The sequence below is a fragment of the Mugil cephalus genome, chromosome 5 (assembly GCF_022458985.1).
Source record: "Mugil cephalus isolate CIBA_MC_2020 chromosome 5, CIBA_Mcephalus_1.1, whole genome shotgun sequence".
NCBI lineage: Eukaryota > Metazoa > Chordata > Actinopteri > Mugiliformes > Mugilidae > Mugil > Mugil cephalus.
In genome coordinates, this window is record NC_061774.1 from 19,348,679 (window position 1) to 19,364,960 (window position 16,282).

The 16,282-nt window shown below is 45.4% G+C and overlaps 1 protein-coding gene across 1 annotated transcript in view; it reads left to right on the plus strand.

Annotated features, from left to right (window-relative positions):
• The window catches only part of tenm1 (teneurin transmembrane protein 1), a 174,913-nt gene that overhangs the window by 104,288 nt on the left and 54,343 nt on the right, over nt 1-16,282 (plus strand). The window contains exons 10-18 of the mRNA XM_047584620.1: nt 235-429; nt 2,237-2,437; nt 4,854-5,039; nt 5,169-5,198; nt 5,336-5,482; nt 8,697-8,925; nt 10,202-10,321; nt 10,418-10,679; nt 13,259-13,544. Of these exons, the coding sequence (XP_047440576.1) occupies nt 235-429; nt 2,237-2,437; nt 4,854-5,039; nt 5,169-5,198; nt 5,336-5,482; nt 8,697-8,925; nt 10,202-10,321; nt 10,418-10,679; nt 13,259-13,544 (1,656 nt within the window). The remainder of the gene's footprint in view (nt 1-234; nt 430-2,236; nt 2,438-4,853; nt 5,040-5,168; nt 5,199-5,335; nt 5,483-8,696; nt 8,926-10,201; nt 10,322-10,417; nt 10,680-13,258; nt 13,545-16,282) is intronic.

Below are 16,282 nucleotides of genomic sequence, written 5' to 3' on the forward strand. Positions count from 1 at the left end.
TGTGTGTGTGTGTGTGTGTGTGTGCGAGAGAGAGAGAGAGAGAGAAAGACAGAGAGACAGAGGTTGCTTGAGGATTTGCTGAATCCGCGCACTAGCCGAGATAAGAGAGCGTAGCCCCACTCGCGGCAGGTTACCGCGGTCTCCCAGCTAATATACTGCAGCGCCGTCTGTGTGTGTGTTTGCATGGGTGTACTATTGAGTATGTGAGTGTAATCTGTGTTTGTCCCGTTGCAGATTCATGCCCCGTGTTGTGCAGCGGCAACGGCGTGTATGAGAAAGGAAGGTGTGTGTGCCTGGCAGGGTGGAAGGGGGCAGAGTGTAACGTGGAAGAAGGTCAGTGCATCGATCCCACCTGCTCCAACCATGGCTCCTGCATCCAGGGCATCTGCATATGCAGTCCTGCCTACAAGGGTGTTAACTGTGAACAAGGTAAGGAGCTTTATCCAACCAGAAGTAATGATACATGCCTTTCACTGTGATCAGCAAAAGTGGCTCCGCTAACCTGCATTTAAGTCAATGACTTTGCTCTTTTTGAAGAACGTAAGCATTTAATTTAACACTGCACTAATCAATAGTCTTCTTGACAGAGGATCAAATAACTGTGTGTAATTTAACAGGGTTCCCTCCCGGTGACACATCAACGGAGACTTGTCACATGGCTTTGGAGAACTTCTCTCTCTTTGCAGAGCATTTTAACCAACTTAAATTTTTGTCAGTTATCAGATCAAGTTCTCCAACCACAGTTGTTTTTTTTTTTTGCCGGTCTGGAACCCCCTCCGTTTCCCCTTTGGCAAAGATCGGCCTGATCAATCAAACCGTCTGTGTGGGCTTGATGTGGCGACGGGCAGGAGATTAACAGTGACGTGTAGTCAGATACGAAGTTAAGGTTTTTCCACTCCCGCGCGTCAGCTGAAAAACGCCCGCCGCGAAGTCCAAAAAACACATCAGTGTTACCAAACTCAATCTGTTTTGACTCTTGCCCACATAACAGCTGTAGCAAACAGCCTGCTGACAGACAGTGGTGTTTTTGGCGTGACAGGCAGACGGAGGTAGAAACTAGGAGAAAAAAAAAAAAGTGCGGCGTTAGCAGCTAAAGAGCAAGATGTGGGAGACCAAATCTTTTTCACTGAACTGAATGAAAAGATGTGGCCAGACGTTCGACTGGGGGTGTGCATAAAGGACTGAGACACAACTCCCAAGGACTCGAAGAATGATAATACAATAACCATCGGTTATTTGCTAACTTTATAACTTTGTAACCGTCTGCTATTTTTCACAGTTTTATGGTTTTCGTAAAATGTAGACCCACTGATCGGCGTGATTCAGGAGAGGCCAGGTGTGTACAGGAACCGAATGTTGGGTCACAGTCAGCCGTCATTGTGATTAGGGATTGCAGGAACTCAATAGCAATTAATAACATTCACCACTTTCTGAATATATTGTCTTAGATTCCAATTAATTTAAATCTCCTGTGTATATAATTTGTTATATATATATCTACTGTTTGTCACAATGTAAAGATGTAGGTAAAGGTTGTAAAGGAATAATAATACAACAAGCAAAGTAACTGACGGCTGATGTGATAAAACAAATGATTTAACTCTCGTGCCGCTGAGGGAGCTTACAGTCGTACACGAAATCAGCCTCGGGGCGCGTTGTCATATCGTCTCTTCATATCTCTCCGATTGTAAAACCACCCAATGAATTAACAAATACAAACAAAGCCGTGATATTTAAAACAATTACCGCGTCACGCTCGATCGCAACCCGATGGCGCAGCTGTCCCGGAGTCCTCCCCCGACCGCATCTCGGCCTGCTGAGACCGACTCAGGTGTTTGACCTTGAGCGGCGGAGCTAAGCAGAGCTGAGTTGAGCCGAACTGTGCTGAGCTTTGGCTCGGCGCTCAGGGCTGTAATTACACACACTAACACAGCGTATCAAAGCCCACCGTGACACGCACACACACACACACACACCGGCGCGCACACGCCGACCAACCCATTTCACCCCTTATCAAAGCCTCAGTTCTAAGTGTCCTATGAAGAGTAATGTTGTGGAACAGATACAGGGATTGTAGCTGGGGTGGTTAACTCCTGGATGGGATGCAAAGAACACTGCTTTCATACTCTGTGAACTGATGATTATAATGAGACAACCCCCCCCCCACCCTCTCACCCCTTCCACTCACCTCTGACTCACTCTCGCTTTTCCCTTCACCCTCCCCCTGTGTCTGCAGTGGACTGCGTGGACCCTCAGTGCGGCGGGCACGGCGTGTGCGTGCGCGGGGAGTGCGTGTGCTCCTCGGGCTGGGCGGGAGTGAGCTGCGACGACCCGCTGCCAGCGTGTCAGGAGCAGTGCTCGGGACATGGCACCTATCTCCCGGAGTCAGACACCTGCGCCTGCCAACCCAACTGGACGGGACCGGACTGCTACACCGGTAGGACTGTTGTCCGCGTTCAGAGGAAAACACCGGAAACAGAAACGGCGCACCAAGTAGTTTGCCAGTGTCCCTCGTAGTTCTCTTGCCAAATACTATTTTCAGGGGATTTGATAGACATGAGAGAGAAATACTCCCAGTGTTGGGAGTAACACGTTACAAAAGTAATGCATTACTAACACGGTAATGTAAAAAAATAATTGTAATATTTATGCATATTTGTAATATAATGCACAAAATGTGAATTTTAAACTGGAAATTAATTAAATTAATTAAGTTGTGTGTTTTTATACAAATTTGAGATTAGCAGAGGAGGAAAAAAAAAGAAAACGAGCAGAGTCGGACCCTGCGTTCGGACACGTGCTCGTTATTTTCCGCTCATCGGAGAAAAGGATACGAGGAAACATTATAGTTAAGTGCACTTCGCGTGCGATGCCGAAAGATCTGTGTACCTCGCGAAATAGCAGAAGTAATTTCACGAAACATCCAGCGCGGTGCCAGCTTTCTTTAGGTGTATATAACTGCGGCCGTTATATTGTACAGTCGTTAGCGTTAAGCCTATCTTAGTCATTACGCCAAACCACATCACCTCCTCCTGGATGTGTAAATGAGCTGCGCTGAATGCTATGAGATCTGTAGAGCAGTTATTTTGGTGATTTAGAAATAATGCCTTGCAATTCAAAGACGGTAATATTATACGGTAACTAATTACTTTTAAAATTATAGTTACAAGTAATGAGTAATGCATTACGTTTTTGAAGTTGCCCAACACTTATTTACACTTTTTTTTTTTTTTTTTTGCACTCACTCTTCATGCTAGTCACAAATGAGATTTCCCCTCATGACTCTTTGACTGCACACACACCCACAGTGCACTCACTTTACTGCACACTTACACTTTAACACACACACACACTTATGTGCACGCAGACATCCGGACTCACATATTCCCCTCAGCTAAATCGAAAGGAGGGGGGGGGGAATGCCAGGGAGGAAAGAGAGAAAAAAAAAAAAACCCTCAATTCTCACTGCTGCAAGGCCTTCCAGAGACTGCAGCTCTGAGGAACATTCTGCTTGGCATTTAAGAGCTCTGTGATGTTTATTGCATAACCATTTGCCCTGTGCACCACATATAAGTGTTATTTTAGTTAAAGATGCCTAGGTGCGTCCGTAACTACCCCTCTGGATATAAAGCGCGCTGGAGAAAAAGCTGCGCGTTAGTGATTGTAACGAGGAAATGCGGCGTCTACTGCAATGTGTCGCGAGTGTCGAACACAGTGAGAGAGTGTCCTTGTCCTTGCGGTGTAAACCGAGAGAGGACAGTATCCGTTGTAGGACCGGCTTTGCTCTGCCTCCACCGCGTTAACCCGATCGTTGGTGCTGGGATCCGCGTTCCCATGCACGCCGGTCATTTCGCTGGCAACTGGCATTAGCGCCCACTCTCAGGTGTATGTATGCCTTATTATCATGATATAGCCTATGATAATGATAGACCGTGGCTGAATGTCTGAGATATGAGCGGCCTCCCTTTACCTGCGGGGCTTTTAATCAAAAGGACCCAGCAATTCTATGTCCTGGTCTTGTTGAGGCATAGCTAAGTTAATGTAATTCTAATAGAGAGCTGAAAAACTCTCCAACTTTAATCCACTTTTTCCTCCCTCTCCATGCTATGTATATTTAAATTGAAATAACTTTTTACTGCAGCTGGATAAGTAGTCTTTGTGTGCCTCCAGCACTTTGCTCTCTTTACTGATGGATGAGGCTTTGCTTCTGCACAGAGAGTGAGAGTTAGATGGCGAGGAGTGCGGAGAAAAGGAAGAAGACTAAAAGGGGAGGAGGGGGGAGGAGGGGGGGAGGGGAGCATTTTAAAGGGATGCTGCGAGAGAGAGAGAAAGCGATCCGGAGAAGAGGAAAGCTGGCGGAGACAAAGATGGAGAGGCAGGGGAAAAGAGGGGGTATTAACATACGCACCAAATCTGATCAAAATGTCAGGAAAAGAATAACAGAGCTGAATTGGAGTCCCTGTAGTTTAAATATGCGTTGCAAATACGAATCATTTGGCTGTTATTATGAGTCTATTCACTCCCCTCCTTCAGGGAGTTCGGCTATTAGAGGTGGGAAGATTGTGTATTGTGAGAAAGTAGACTTTTAAATCTCTGAGGTTATCCACTTCTACCGCTTGTTTTTTCTTCTCACCTTTATCCGATGGCTCACCCCCAATTCAGATTCTTTCTTGACTTTATTTCTTCTTCCTGCTCTGTGTCCCGTGTGCTTCTTCTTTCACCCTTTTTTCTTCCAACGCTCAATCCCTCCATCTGTTCCCCTCCCTCTTCCTCTCACACTTACATGTTTTTTTTTTTTGTTGTTTTTTTTTTTTTTTTTTTCTCACGCATGTCTCCGCCCACCTGTTCGCCAGAGCTGTGCCCGGTGCCATGTGGCAGCCACGGCGTTTGCTCGGAGGGCCAGTGCCAGTGCGAGGAGGGCTGGATCGGCGCCGCGTGTGACCAGAGAGCATGCCATCCTCGCTGCGAAGAGCACGGCCAGTGCCACGACGGGACCTGCATCTGCCAGCCCGGCTGGGAGGGGGAGCACTGTAACATCGGTGCGCTGTGTGTCAACGCATGCGGGAATCGCTCGACTTGTGCCTTGTGATACTTTGATTCGCATGACAAATAGGATTTATAATTACTTTCTCTTACGCACTTCTCACTTTTTTCCCCCCCCCTCACAGTTACTCATGACTTGGATGTCGTAGTAAAAGGTAATTTATATTTATTCGGATCTGAATTTCTCATTGTGCTCGGCCAACAACACTGCTCGCTAATGCCAAAAAAAAAATAAATAAATTGTTTGTTTGCGTGTGTGAACATGTGCGCGCGTGGTGACACGCCTTTTCAGACGGCTGCCCAGGTCTGTGCAGCGGACACGGGCGCTGTACCCTGGAGCAGAGCGGTTGGCGCTGCGTCTGCCAGGCTGGATGGAGTGGGCCTGGATGCAGCGTTGTCATGGAAACTGACTGCAGTGATGGAACAGACAACGACGGAGGTGACATTCTAACATCATCTATCATTTTCTATCTCTTTTTCTCTTTCTTACCTCTTTCATTTCTGTCTCTGTGGCAGCTCGGCCACTCCGTTCCATTACTCCTCGTCCTGTTTCTCTCCCGCATTGTTCCCCTCCCTCATTGCTCCGCGCTGTCCCGGTCCCGCTGAGACTCCTGTAGAGTCCTGCTGATCATTATTGCATTGAATATGTATTTGCGTACGCGTGTCCGTCTTCATCTGCACAGGTGTTTATGTTTCTGCTTTTCCCCTCAACGCAGCTAAATGTCTAATATGCATACCGCCCGCTAGGATAAAAGGCACTCAGGAAAAATGTTCACAAGACTAAAATACAGCAAACCGTGCAGAAACCATTTCTTCTTCTTCTTTGGTTATCAGGTTGTCTGTTGGCAGGTGAGAGGTGTGCGTCATTCAGTGGGAGCTCTGCTTATTACAATAATTTTTCCACTCCACTCTGAACACACTTCTTCAAGTAACTACACCATGTTTTAAGAATACAGCGTAATAATACATAGCTGTCAACTCTACCTTTCGCTTTGAAACTCCATCAAATATCCATTACGGACACGACCGTTAAAGCGGTGCTGTAATCCATCAATGCAAACAAGGGAGCGTCGCCTTTGTTTGGAGTTTTTTAAATTTTTTTTTTTTTTACTTTGTATATATAATTTTTTTTTTTTTTTTGGTGGTTCCACTTTTTGAAATGAGCGGCGTTTAAATGAGTTCACACAGCCTCAGGAAACCCGAAACACACACACACAGTACATATTTCTGTAGCCACAGTTTTCCAGCGGCGCAAGGCTCTGATAGCTACAAAGTAACCTTTATCCCTGCACATTGTTTACTAAAGCTGCATGACTGACTCAGCCAACACTTCAGAGGGTCACTGCTGATGACGGCTGGAAACATAAATTATAGCCCCTTATGCTGGATTATAACCACAGAACCATGCAATTACGGAAATAAATAAATAAATAAAGCTTGTGCACTATAAATAAGGACTGTGGCCTGTGCCAACAGTGTAGGCACCGATTGTTGTGTTTTTTACATTGCATTAATGGCTTATGCTCCTATTGTTTGGGGATATTTATTTTTTTTGTTAATAATGTGCGTTTTGTTTGAATAAAGGTCTGTCACGCTAATAAATTAGCTCATGCCTTAATTAAGTGACACAAACAGTTTTTTTTAAATGGGCTTTTTTTTTTTTTTTTTTTTAAATAAAAGTCAGCCAAGTCAAATCAAAGATTTGGAGTTCGGAATAATTTAGCATTAATGGAATCAATTTCCAAGTAGAGAGTCACAGGAGAAGATCAATAAAATCTCCTATTAGAGGTGACTTCCTGGAGTGTTGTTGTCACCATGAGATTGGCAGACAGCAGGCGTTTTACAAAAGAAATAAATAAATAAAATGAAGAAAAAAAAAAATTAAAAAAAAAGGCTGTTGTTTTTCAAAGGAGGTATTTCATTTGCATTAAATCTGCTCGTAAGCCGATCTCGTTTCCTTTTGTTATGTTTTTCTCAGCAAGAAAAAGATTTGGGCATTAGCGGTCTTGGGGAGTGGGGGGGGTGCTGTAACAGAAAGTGCTGCTGATTAGCATTATATGAAGGATGCTTTGTTTGCGTTGCTTGACCCATATTGGAAGTGTAAGATAAGATACCCCAGGCTCTGTTGCTTTAGTATAATAATAATTCTTTTTCTCTTATGAGTCCTGTATGGAAGAGCGAAACTAAATTGCTTGACTGCCCCCCTTTGAATTAATATCATTTCTTTGCGAATGAGAAGTGGTTGAGGTCGCGAGTGAGTGGATGCCAAACAAAAAAAAGCATTAAACATATAGGTGTACAGGCACAAAAAGAAACCCCGATATGCATGCTGTACGTCACAATGCCGCACTAAAACGCCACATTAGCATTGATGGACCTCCTTCAGCGCCTGCACCCGGCGGTTCAAGCCGCTCGGTTTAGTTTTAATTACGCGACGGAAAGACTGTGTGACAAAGCCTCATGGAGACCATTTAGACTTCTCTTATCGTCCTTTGCTTCCACTTCTCTGCACAGCTTTTCAAATACCATAATTTTCTGCCGCACAATTCAGCCATCTCCCTTAATTGGCAGATATACGGTGGGCTCTCATAGCCTTCTCCCGCTGCAATCTTTTTGTCTCTGAAGATAGACAGAGATGGAAAGATGCTATCACAAGTAATCAGAGAATAAAGAGGAACTTTGAAGAGAGACTTTCAATTATTCCGCCTGGATGGGAGAGAAGGGGGGGGGAAGAAAAAATAAACGCATTGTGCTTCCTCTTGAAAAAACAGCTTTTATTCCGCACATATAAGCAGCGAAACCGCATGCACATACATATTTATAGTTCGTCCCGTGCGCCCGACGTTTTTACCACGTCCCTTTTTTTTTTCCTTCGCAATGTTTAACATGTGCGTCTGCACAATAACCTACAAACCCGTGGGTTCCTTTTAATGACAATGATATTTGAAATTCAATTAATGGTGAGCTTTCAAGTTCAGGTTTGTAGTGAATCTTATGGAAATCAACCATTGTGCCGGGCTTCCTTTGTAGGAGTAGGTTATAATAGAATATTGTTGGCCTTTAGCTCTCTGCTCTGTGGTCAGATGGATTTAAATGTCAGCAATGTTTCCTGCCTTTTCAGAAACAGGCTTGAAATAGGAAACACAAATGCCAGCCGGGGCTCCTATTACCTGCCGGGCCTCGGTTTGTATCTGTGGCTCTTTGTTTACGCCAGACTTTTATGGATCGCGTTCGCATAATGCTGGGGATCGCAGACGGATTTATGGCGGCACATGATATAATTGTACGCCCCTGATGAATTAGATTTGATTGATACGCAGTTGTTGTACAGTGAGTCGCTCAAGCGGCTTCCCGCTGCCTAGAAATGACAGAAATAACTTTTATTTTATTATTACTTCTAATACTATTGTCGCGTCTTCCTGGAAGCCGGGGCTAACTTCCCCGCCCACGAATGTTTTGAATTGCGTCTGGCTAACCCGGGCTAGTGTCTTCTTCCTGTTTTTCTACTCTCCTATTTTTCTTCACCATCACTTATCTCTGTCATAGCCTTTGTTAACGACCCATAATAAAGATGTTGTCGTTATGTTTTTTTTTTTTTTAACTTACACTAATTTATCCTTTAAATCCTAACTGCCCCTGCGTGTCCACTTCAGACGGCCTGATGGACTGCGTGGACCCGGACTGCTGTGAGCAGCTGAGCTGCGGCTCTGACCCGCTGTGTCACGGCTCGGCCGACCCGTTGGCCCTGCTGCTGCAGAGCCCGCTGCCCCCCGCCTCGCCCCCTTCGCCCACCAGCACGCACAGCTTCTACCGCCGCATACGCTTCCTCCTTGGCAAGGCGGCCACACACACTCTCCCCGGAGACGTGCCCTTTGATACCAGGTATGCGCTTGTTTACTCTTTGTGCGCTTCGCTCTGTGTGTGTATGTGTGTGTGTGTGTGTGTGTCTTTCGTGCGCATCCGCGTCCTTGAGTCCTGCTACCGCGCGGCCGCGTTGAAAGACGTGAGTAGCAGAGAGGGGAGGAAATGTATCTGTTCTAATGAATTACAATGTCCATCGCATATTATTGGTTTAATGCGAGAGGGTGTGCGTGGGCGCGTTTGCATGTGAATGAGGCTTTTTATGTGTTTGCATGCCTGCGCATACATCGCGGTGATCTGTGTTACCCTGGAGACTGGAAGGATGCGCATTGTCCCGTCCCCCCGGCACCAGTGTCAGACTGCCGCTAGGGAGTATTTGTTTGAATCGTATTAATGCTTAATGTGTCATTCAGTTACACCAGTTGTAAAGGTGTCATCATAAATCTTTCAGCATCCTCTCACTGCAATCTGTGTGCGCCGATACATCTCACCGGCGTGATGATGACCTAGAAAGTTTGGTCGGGAGACAAGAAAGGATGCCTCCCTGAAAAATGGAAAAGCGCTTTTTTTTTTTTTTTTTCTTCCCTTGGTTCACTTGCAGAATAAACAAATAAATTAATTATGTGGCCATTTTTTCAAAGGGGGAAATCGATGGTAGCTTTCAGGGCAGGAGTAACAAACGGGGCTATGCATTCACCCGGAGAAACCTCACCATCCTTCATTTATGCCTTTTCGGGAGTAACAAACTCCATCAATGAACATCTGTGTGTGTGTGTGTGTGTGCATTTCTGTGTGTGTGCAGCCCATGTGTCTATCTGAATCTGTCTTCATTTGTCCAGAGCAGCACTTATTCCAGATTTAAGCAGCATATTTCACACTTTACCTGCAAAATCAGGACGAATATTTCACAACAGCAGAAGTGTTTCTGATGGTTTCAATCCTATTTAAAGAGCAGTGACTGCTGCAGGTACCACTGTCACTGTAATATAAACATGATGTGGAGGTTTTGTTTTTTATATGACAAGGTGTTGAAAGGTCTTACTGTGGGTGAAGCTATATTTATGGCCCTTGTATCCTGGCAAGCGCCGGCAGATTTCTCTGCGCTGAAGAAGAGAATTGTACCGAGCGGAACAAATGCAGCAGCTTTTTTGTTCGCGCGCAAGGTCGTTTGACTCGTGCGTCACAGTATGCTTCTGTTCAAACAATGATTACATTCTCCATCACTGTAAATCTGGCGTTCCTCTTTATTTACCTCTTTCTATTTTCCTTCGCTCCGCTTATTGTCTGTGTGCGGCAGTCGTGTGGCGGTGATTCGAGGCAGCGTCGTGCTGCAGGACGGCTCGCCCCTGGTTGGGGTCAACATCACTTTCCCGCAGCATCCCGAGTATGGTTACACCATCAGCAGGCAGGACGGAAGGTAGGAACCCAGGCGCAAAATCTAAAAAAGATCTCCACTTCATCATATCTTCCTCTTCTTAGGAACCTATTGTGTCACACTCTCATTTATCCCCAGTTTTGACCTGGTGACTTTTGGCGCCATGTCCGTGACCCTGATGTTCCACCGGCCGCCCTTCCTCCCGCAAACGCGCACCGTCTGGACCCCGAACAACAACTTCCTGGTTCTGGATCAGGTGACCATGTCCCGAGAGGAAGTGCAGACGCCTAAATGTGACATCAGGAGTGTTCTGAGTCCGTACCCGCTGGTCCTGCCCTACCCGCTTCCCAGATACACAGGAGCGTGTGCGGAGAAGGGCCCGGCGGTGCCTGAGCTACAGGTACGGTGGGGCTAAAGTCAACACGCTAACGTACTCACAAGGACTGAAATCGCCAAGTAGCATTAAACACAAAGTGCAGCTGGTTGAAATTGTGTGCGATGAATTGACTATTTTGCTTAATACGTTTAAGCAAATGTATCCACATTTGGTTCCAGCCTCTTTAATGTGCATACTCAAATACTGTAAACCAGAGGTCTTCAACGTGTTTTAGGCCGAGGACCCCCAAACTGATGACAAGATTAAGTAGGGACCCCCTACTAATTATATGTGTTCTATATTAAACTCGGCCTAGCCTATTATTATCATTCTGAATTCCATGTTAAGCTATTCAAATAATGCACAGATGCAAATATTCATTCTTTTTTCAAACATATGCATCATTAGGATGGCCATGCACTTGCCATAAACATAAACATCCCTAACTGGTATGTGTGCGTATATAATATCCAAATAACAAAATCCAAAATAATTGACAGATTCAAGTTTGAACTTCAAACATTGCTAAATGTACTAGGGACGGTGAATCACCAAGCCACATACTCCCACATTAGTGAGACGTCTGACCCTGTTGAGAAGCACGATGTTGATGGGAGCGAGCTGCACTATTAGCTTCTGTGGGATTTCACCTGGGGACTGAACAGGCTCTCGGCATGTTACATACTGTAATATGTGGCCTTGTGGCTGGTCCAGCAGCGATAGCGGTGTCTAATCAACCAAAGACTTTTTCGCGATCTCCCTGCAGTACCTCTGCTGACCCCATAGGGGTCGCGGACCCCCCTGTTGAAGATCTGTGCTGTAAACTGAATATTGCTGGGTTCCGTATTAATTGTTTCCAAGATATGTTAAACTGAAACTGAGGGGAGAGAAAAACTGTTTTCTGACATGTATTAGGTTTAACAATTGCCTCATTCATTAAAAGAAAGAATAACCGTAGGATACATCAGTCGTGAATAAAGAGATGAAACGTTGAAGCGAGGTTGCAGTGCATGCAGGGGGGAAGCTACATGTCATAATATATTTCCAGTGTGCCCAAGATTTTCTGAGATATTTCACTCACAACCAGAAGTGTCAACTTATGGGTGGTTATAGATGAAAACTCTGTGATCAGCAGAGTCGGCAGGATTCATCCTCTGGGGAGAGCCCAAAATTTCCGTGGCATTTCCTCTGATAGACGTTGAGACGCTTCACAAAAAAGACTAAAATGTCAACCCCGTGGTGCTAGAAAAGTAAGGAGATCAACAAAGTCAGTAGGACTTATTCTCTTGGGGGTCATGAATGTCTTTAGAAGCTGCGTGATAGCTGCCACTGCCACGTCTAAAGCCTTTTTATAAAATGGAGCAATATGCTGTCTAATGTGTACAGAGGACTGTCTGCTAGAATGAAGCCTCTGTGTAATTTGTAACAGCTCAGCAACAAACCAAACTAGTCTCGGCGGATTTTGCAAATTTAGCCCCATTGAACATTTGCACCATGCAAACACGGAATAGACAGAATGCAAAGCTGGGCCGCAGCCATATACTTCCCCACCACGCAGGCAAATGATGCGTCTCAATGTCACACGTGGAGGTCAGGTTGGTGACTTACAGTGTTGCAGTGGACAAAACCTCACTGCGGCTTTGTTTCAGTGCAAACTCACCATATAAGGTTCACACTTTAAAGTCTGCCAACATACGTGTCATATCCAGCACATGCTGGGGATAGATTACTCTTTTGTGGCTGAAGAAATCTGTGCTTTTAATTGAAAATACACTGCTGGGGGAAAAAAGTCATCAGGGCTATGTTTAATAATGAAAGTAAGAGCATTTACACATGTACAATGTGAAGCGAGCTGGATTGGGACTTTACATCTGCGTAGTCTTAAGAAAACCGCTAATCAGTGAGGCTAACCTGGAAAAAAAGGCTTCAATTTACTGGGGAGCACAAAGAAGGTCATGTGGTCTGATGAGTCCAATGCCAGGATTCACGGGGCTCAGATTGTGAAAGAGTGGTTCAGGGAGCATGAGATGTGATTTTCACACATGGATTGGTCACCACAGAGTCCAGACCTGAACCCGCCGATTGAGAATCTTTTGGTTGTTCTGGAGAAAGCTTTACGCAGTGTTCAGACTCTCCCATCATCAATATGAGATCTTGGAGAAAAATTAATGCAACACTAGATGGAAATAAATCTTGCAGAAGCTTCTCACCGAAACAATGCCACAGTGAATGTGCGCTGTAATCAAGGCCAAAGGTGGTCCAGTGGAATATTTTTTTTAGGCAGTGTATTAACATCTTTTCCTACGTTTTATGTAACAAAACAAATTAGATTTTTATTATAAAGACATGTGATTCAAACTTTATTTCATTTATTGGAAAGAAAAAAAAACACCATGACTGCCTCATTCTCGGTGTACATACTGTACCCGATGTTCCTGCCGACAGCACTTATTGCCCCGGCTCATTATATAAACGCAAAGTCATAAAAAAAACACCTTCTTTTCTTTTATTACTTCCTGCCTCTGTCTCTCCCTCATTTCTCATTTATGCTCTTTCTGTCACTTGTATTTCTCACCCTGCCGTCTCCATCTTGCTCTCCGCAGGCGGTGCAGGAAGAAGTTTCGCTCCCAGGGGCCTTCGTGAAGCTGAATTACTTGAGCACCCGTGCTGCGGGCTACTACTCTCTGCTGCGAATCCTCCTCACACCTCCTTCCCCGTCGTCCCCCGTCTCCCCGCTGGGCGGTCTGTCCAAGGTGCACGTCCGCTCGTCCGTCCAAGGGCGGTTGTACCAGCGGTGGTATCCCGCCGGGCCCGGGCTCGTTCACCGGCTGGTCTGGAACAAGACTGACGTTTATGGCCAAGAGGTCTGGGGCCTCACTTATGCAACGGGTAGGTGAAATATGATCTACACTTTTTCTTTATATATATATATATCTTTTTTTTTTTCTTTTTTTTTTTTTTTTAGAAATATGATCATCGCTCTTGTCTGCGTCCCCGTGGAATAAAGGCAGATACTCCAGGAAAAAAATCTTACATCTGGGTCAAGAAAAGTGTGCGAAGTAATATTTTATTCATAGCCACATGACTGTCTATTAAAAGAGATTAGATAAACAACTTATATTTAATTATCTCTAATTAAAACAGCAGCAGTCCTCAGCGCCTGTTGAAACATAAGAGCAAAATTAATGATAATATGATAATGCTATAATAGCCCTCCTACATAGCAAACATAATAATGCCACCAGTTCGTTCTGTCATTCAAAATATCCGTGATGATATCCACTTTGTGACTAAAAGATTGTTACTTCAGGCTATTTCGGAGTTTAAAGGTGGTTTCAGTATGTTTGTATTATTGAGTTGCCAGACGTATCTCGGTGTTTATACTGCTGTCGTGAACTGGTGATTTAAATGAACAGCTCGGCGTTTCACTTATTCGCCTTCTTTCTCGGAGTTTGATGAGGCAATCAATACCACTCTTGTGCGTAAAGATGTGCCACTTGAGCCAGGGTGCCTGTCTGAGCCGGCCCCGGCACAAAAGCCCAACCGAAGGTCCCCGCGTAAATGATTGACCATTCAGTAGTTAATCAGCTGATTGTTAATGGACGGTCCCCCGCTAGGAAGTGGAAGATTGAAAATTGCCTGATGTTAAATAAGTACTGTGGCATTGCGGTTTAGTTTCTTTCAGCGGCGGTTTGACAACTGCTGATTTGCCAAATCACAAGGAAGCGCTCCCCCCCGTAATTAAAATATCATTAGGAAATTCAAAACATGTGATGAGTAAAATGTTGAAGAGATGCTCCGCGGTGCTTCCCCCCCGGGGGGGAGTCCTCTGCACATTTTAGTATACGCCGCGGAGTTTAGTGAAGGTAAAGATATCACGGAAGCGAGCTCGAAGTTCCCCTGCCCGCAATTTTTTTTTGGGGGCGCGCTGGTCTTGGCTCGCTCTGCTCAGACTTGATTATTCCCCGTGAAGCTCTGCGGGGCCAATCAAGGATCAATTTAGATCTGGCAGCTCGGTCACATCGTTCGGGTGGGCTTTGACGGGCGCGGTGACGTCGTCGTGTACGTCACCCGCTGAGTTGATTTTGTTTATAACAAAAGGGCTTCCAGAGGAAAAGAGAAAAGTTTTAGCCTGTTGAGGTTATAGACAGTGACGAAGGCATTTGCTGGGAATTAGAATATATAGTATTCTACTAAAATCACTTTAGTGAGGGACAGTAAATTATCTTGATGGTGCCAAAATGTAAAAACATATATTATGTTTATATCATCTGCACTTATGGACACCTTCGACAAGGACTGATTCACGGACAAATATCAGCGTCTCTTTTTCCCCACGGCCCTCTCTTACACACAAAAAAATAAATAAAAAAACATATGCGCAGTCTCTAAGGCTTACTGTTATTACACCTGTTATGGCAAAACCAACCACTTTAAGCCCCCCCCCCACCCACCCACCCACCCTCACTATCTGCTATCTGTCCGCTGCCGAAGGGTGTAGACAAACAGTGCAGCCGCAAGACAGAGCTTTCCATAAGCTCCGAGATCAGGCTCACCAGACGCTTTGTCCACTCGAGTGTAGGGTCTTGTGCGGAGATTGCATCTCCCCGTCCTTAGGCCATCTCTGCCCCCTTGATCCATCTCCTCCTCTCCTTATCTGTTAGAGCTGCATTTCATCTGCCCCGCTCTCTCTCCCGTGCTTTCACCTCTTCGCAGCTCAAATGAACCTGTTTTTTTTTTTGTTTTTTTTTGTTTTTTTTATTTACCTTGCTTTTGCTGAACCACCTTGCCCTTCTTACCCCGTTCCCTTCCCTCCCAACCCCCCCACCCCCACCCCCACCCCCCACCCCTCGTATCCAGTGCATCCTGTATTTCTGTCCTGTCCTGAACTTTCCTTGCCTCTCTTCCCCGCTTGTTATTTCCTCCGTTCTCTCTGATCTCCCCTGTTTTCCTCTGCCCTCCTTGTTCTCTGTTCTCCACCCATGTTTTCCCCTGATCTCGCCCTCTCTCTATAGTTCCCCGTGCTTTGTTGGTACAACGACACAGGCGAGCACGGTCACACAAACACACGCACAAACACACACACACGCATACACCGACACGTGTATGTTCGCGGCCGTGTCCTCGCGGCAGAGCCGGAGCGGAGAAAGAGAAAGGGAGATCATGCTCTGTTTGCTGGGGTGAACACATTGCCCGAGGCTTCTGCAGTGGGGAATGAAAGCTTTCACCTGTGAGATATTGAGTGTGCATTTATGGGCTATGGCATGCGGGCGTATTGTTTGCGAGGGAGTGTGCGCGTATTCGTCCCGATGTGTGTGTCGTTTCTCGTAATATAGCTACAGTAATATTCGGCTGTGAAGCAGCCCTCGAAACACTGACACTTTCCCTTTGAGATTGCTTTGCCCGTTTCGCCCTGGAAAAGCCTTGTTCCTCAAATTAAGTCAGTTTTATTTGAATTGTAAAGAAGGGGAGAAAAAAAAAAAAAAAAAAACAGGACGATGTTGCTTTTGACTGCAGTGTATTTATGGCAACTACTGATGCGTTTGTGTAAAGAGCGGAACCGGCTTCCAGGTCATTTTGCAGGTCCTTCAAGGGGGACGCAATGTGACTTTAAGGGTCAGATTGTC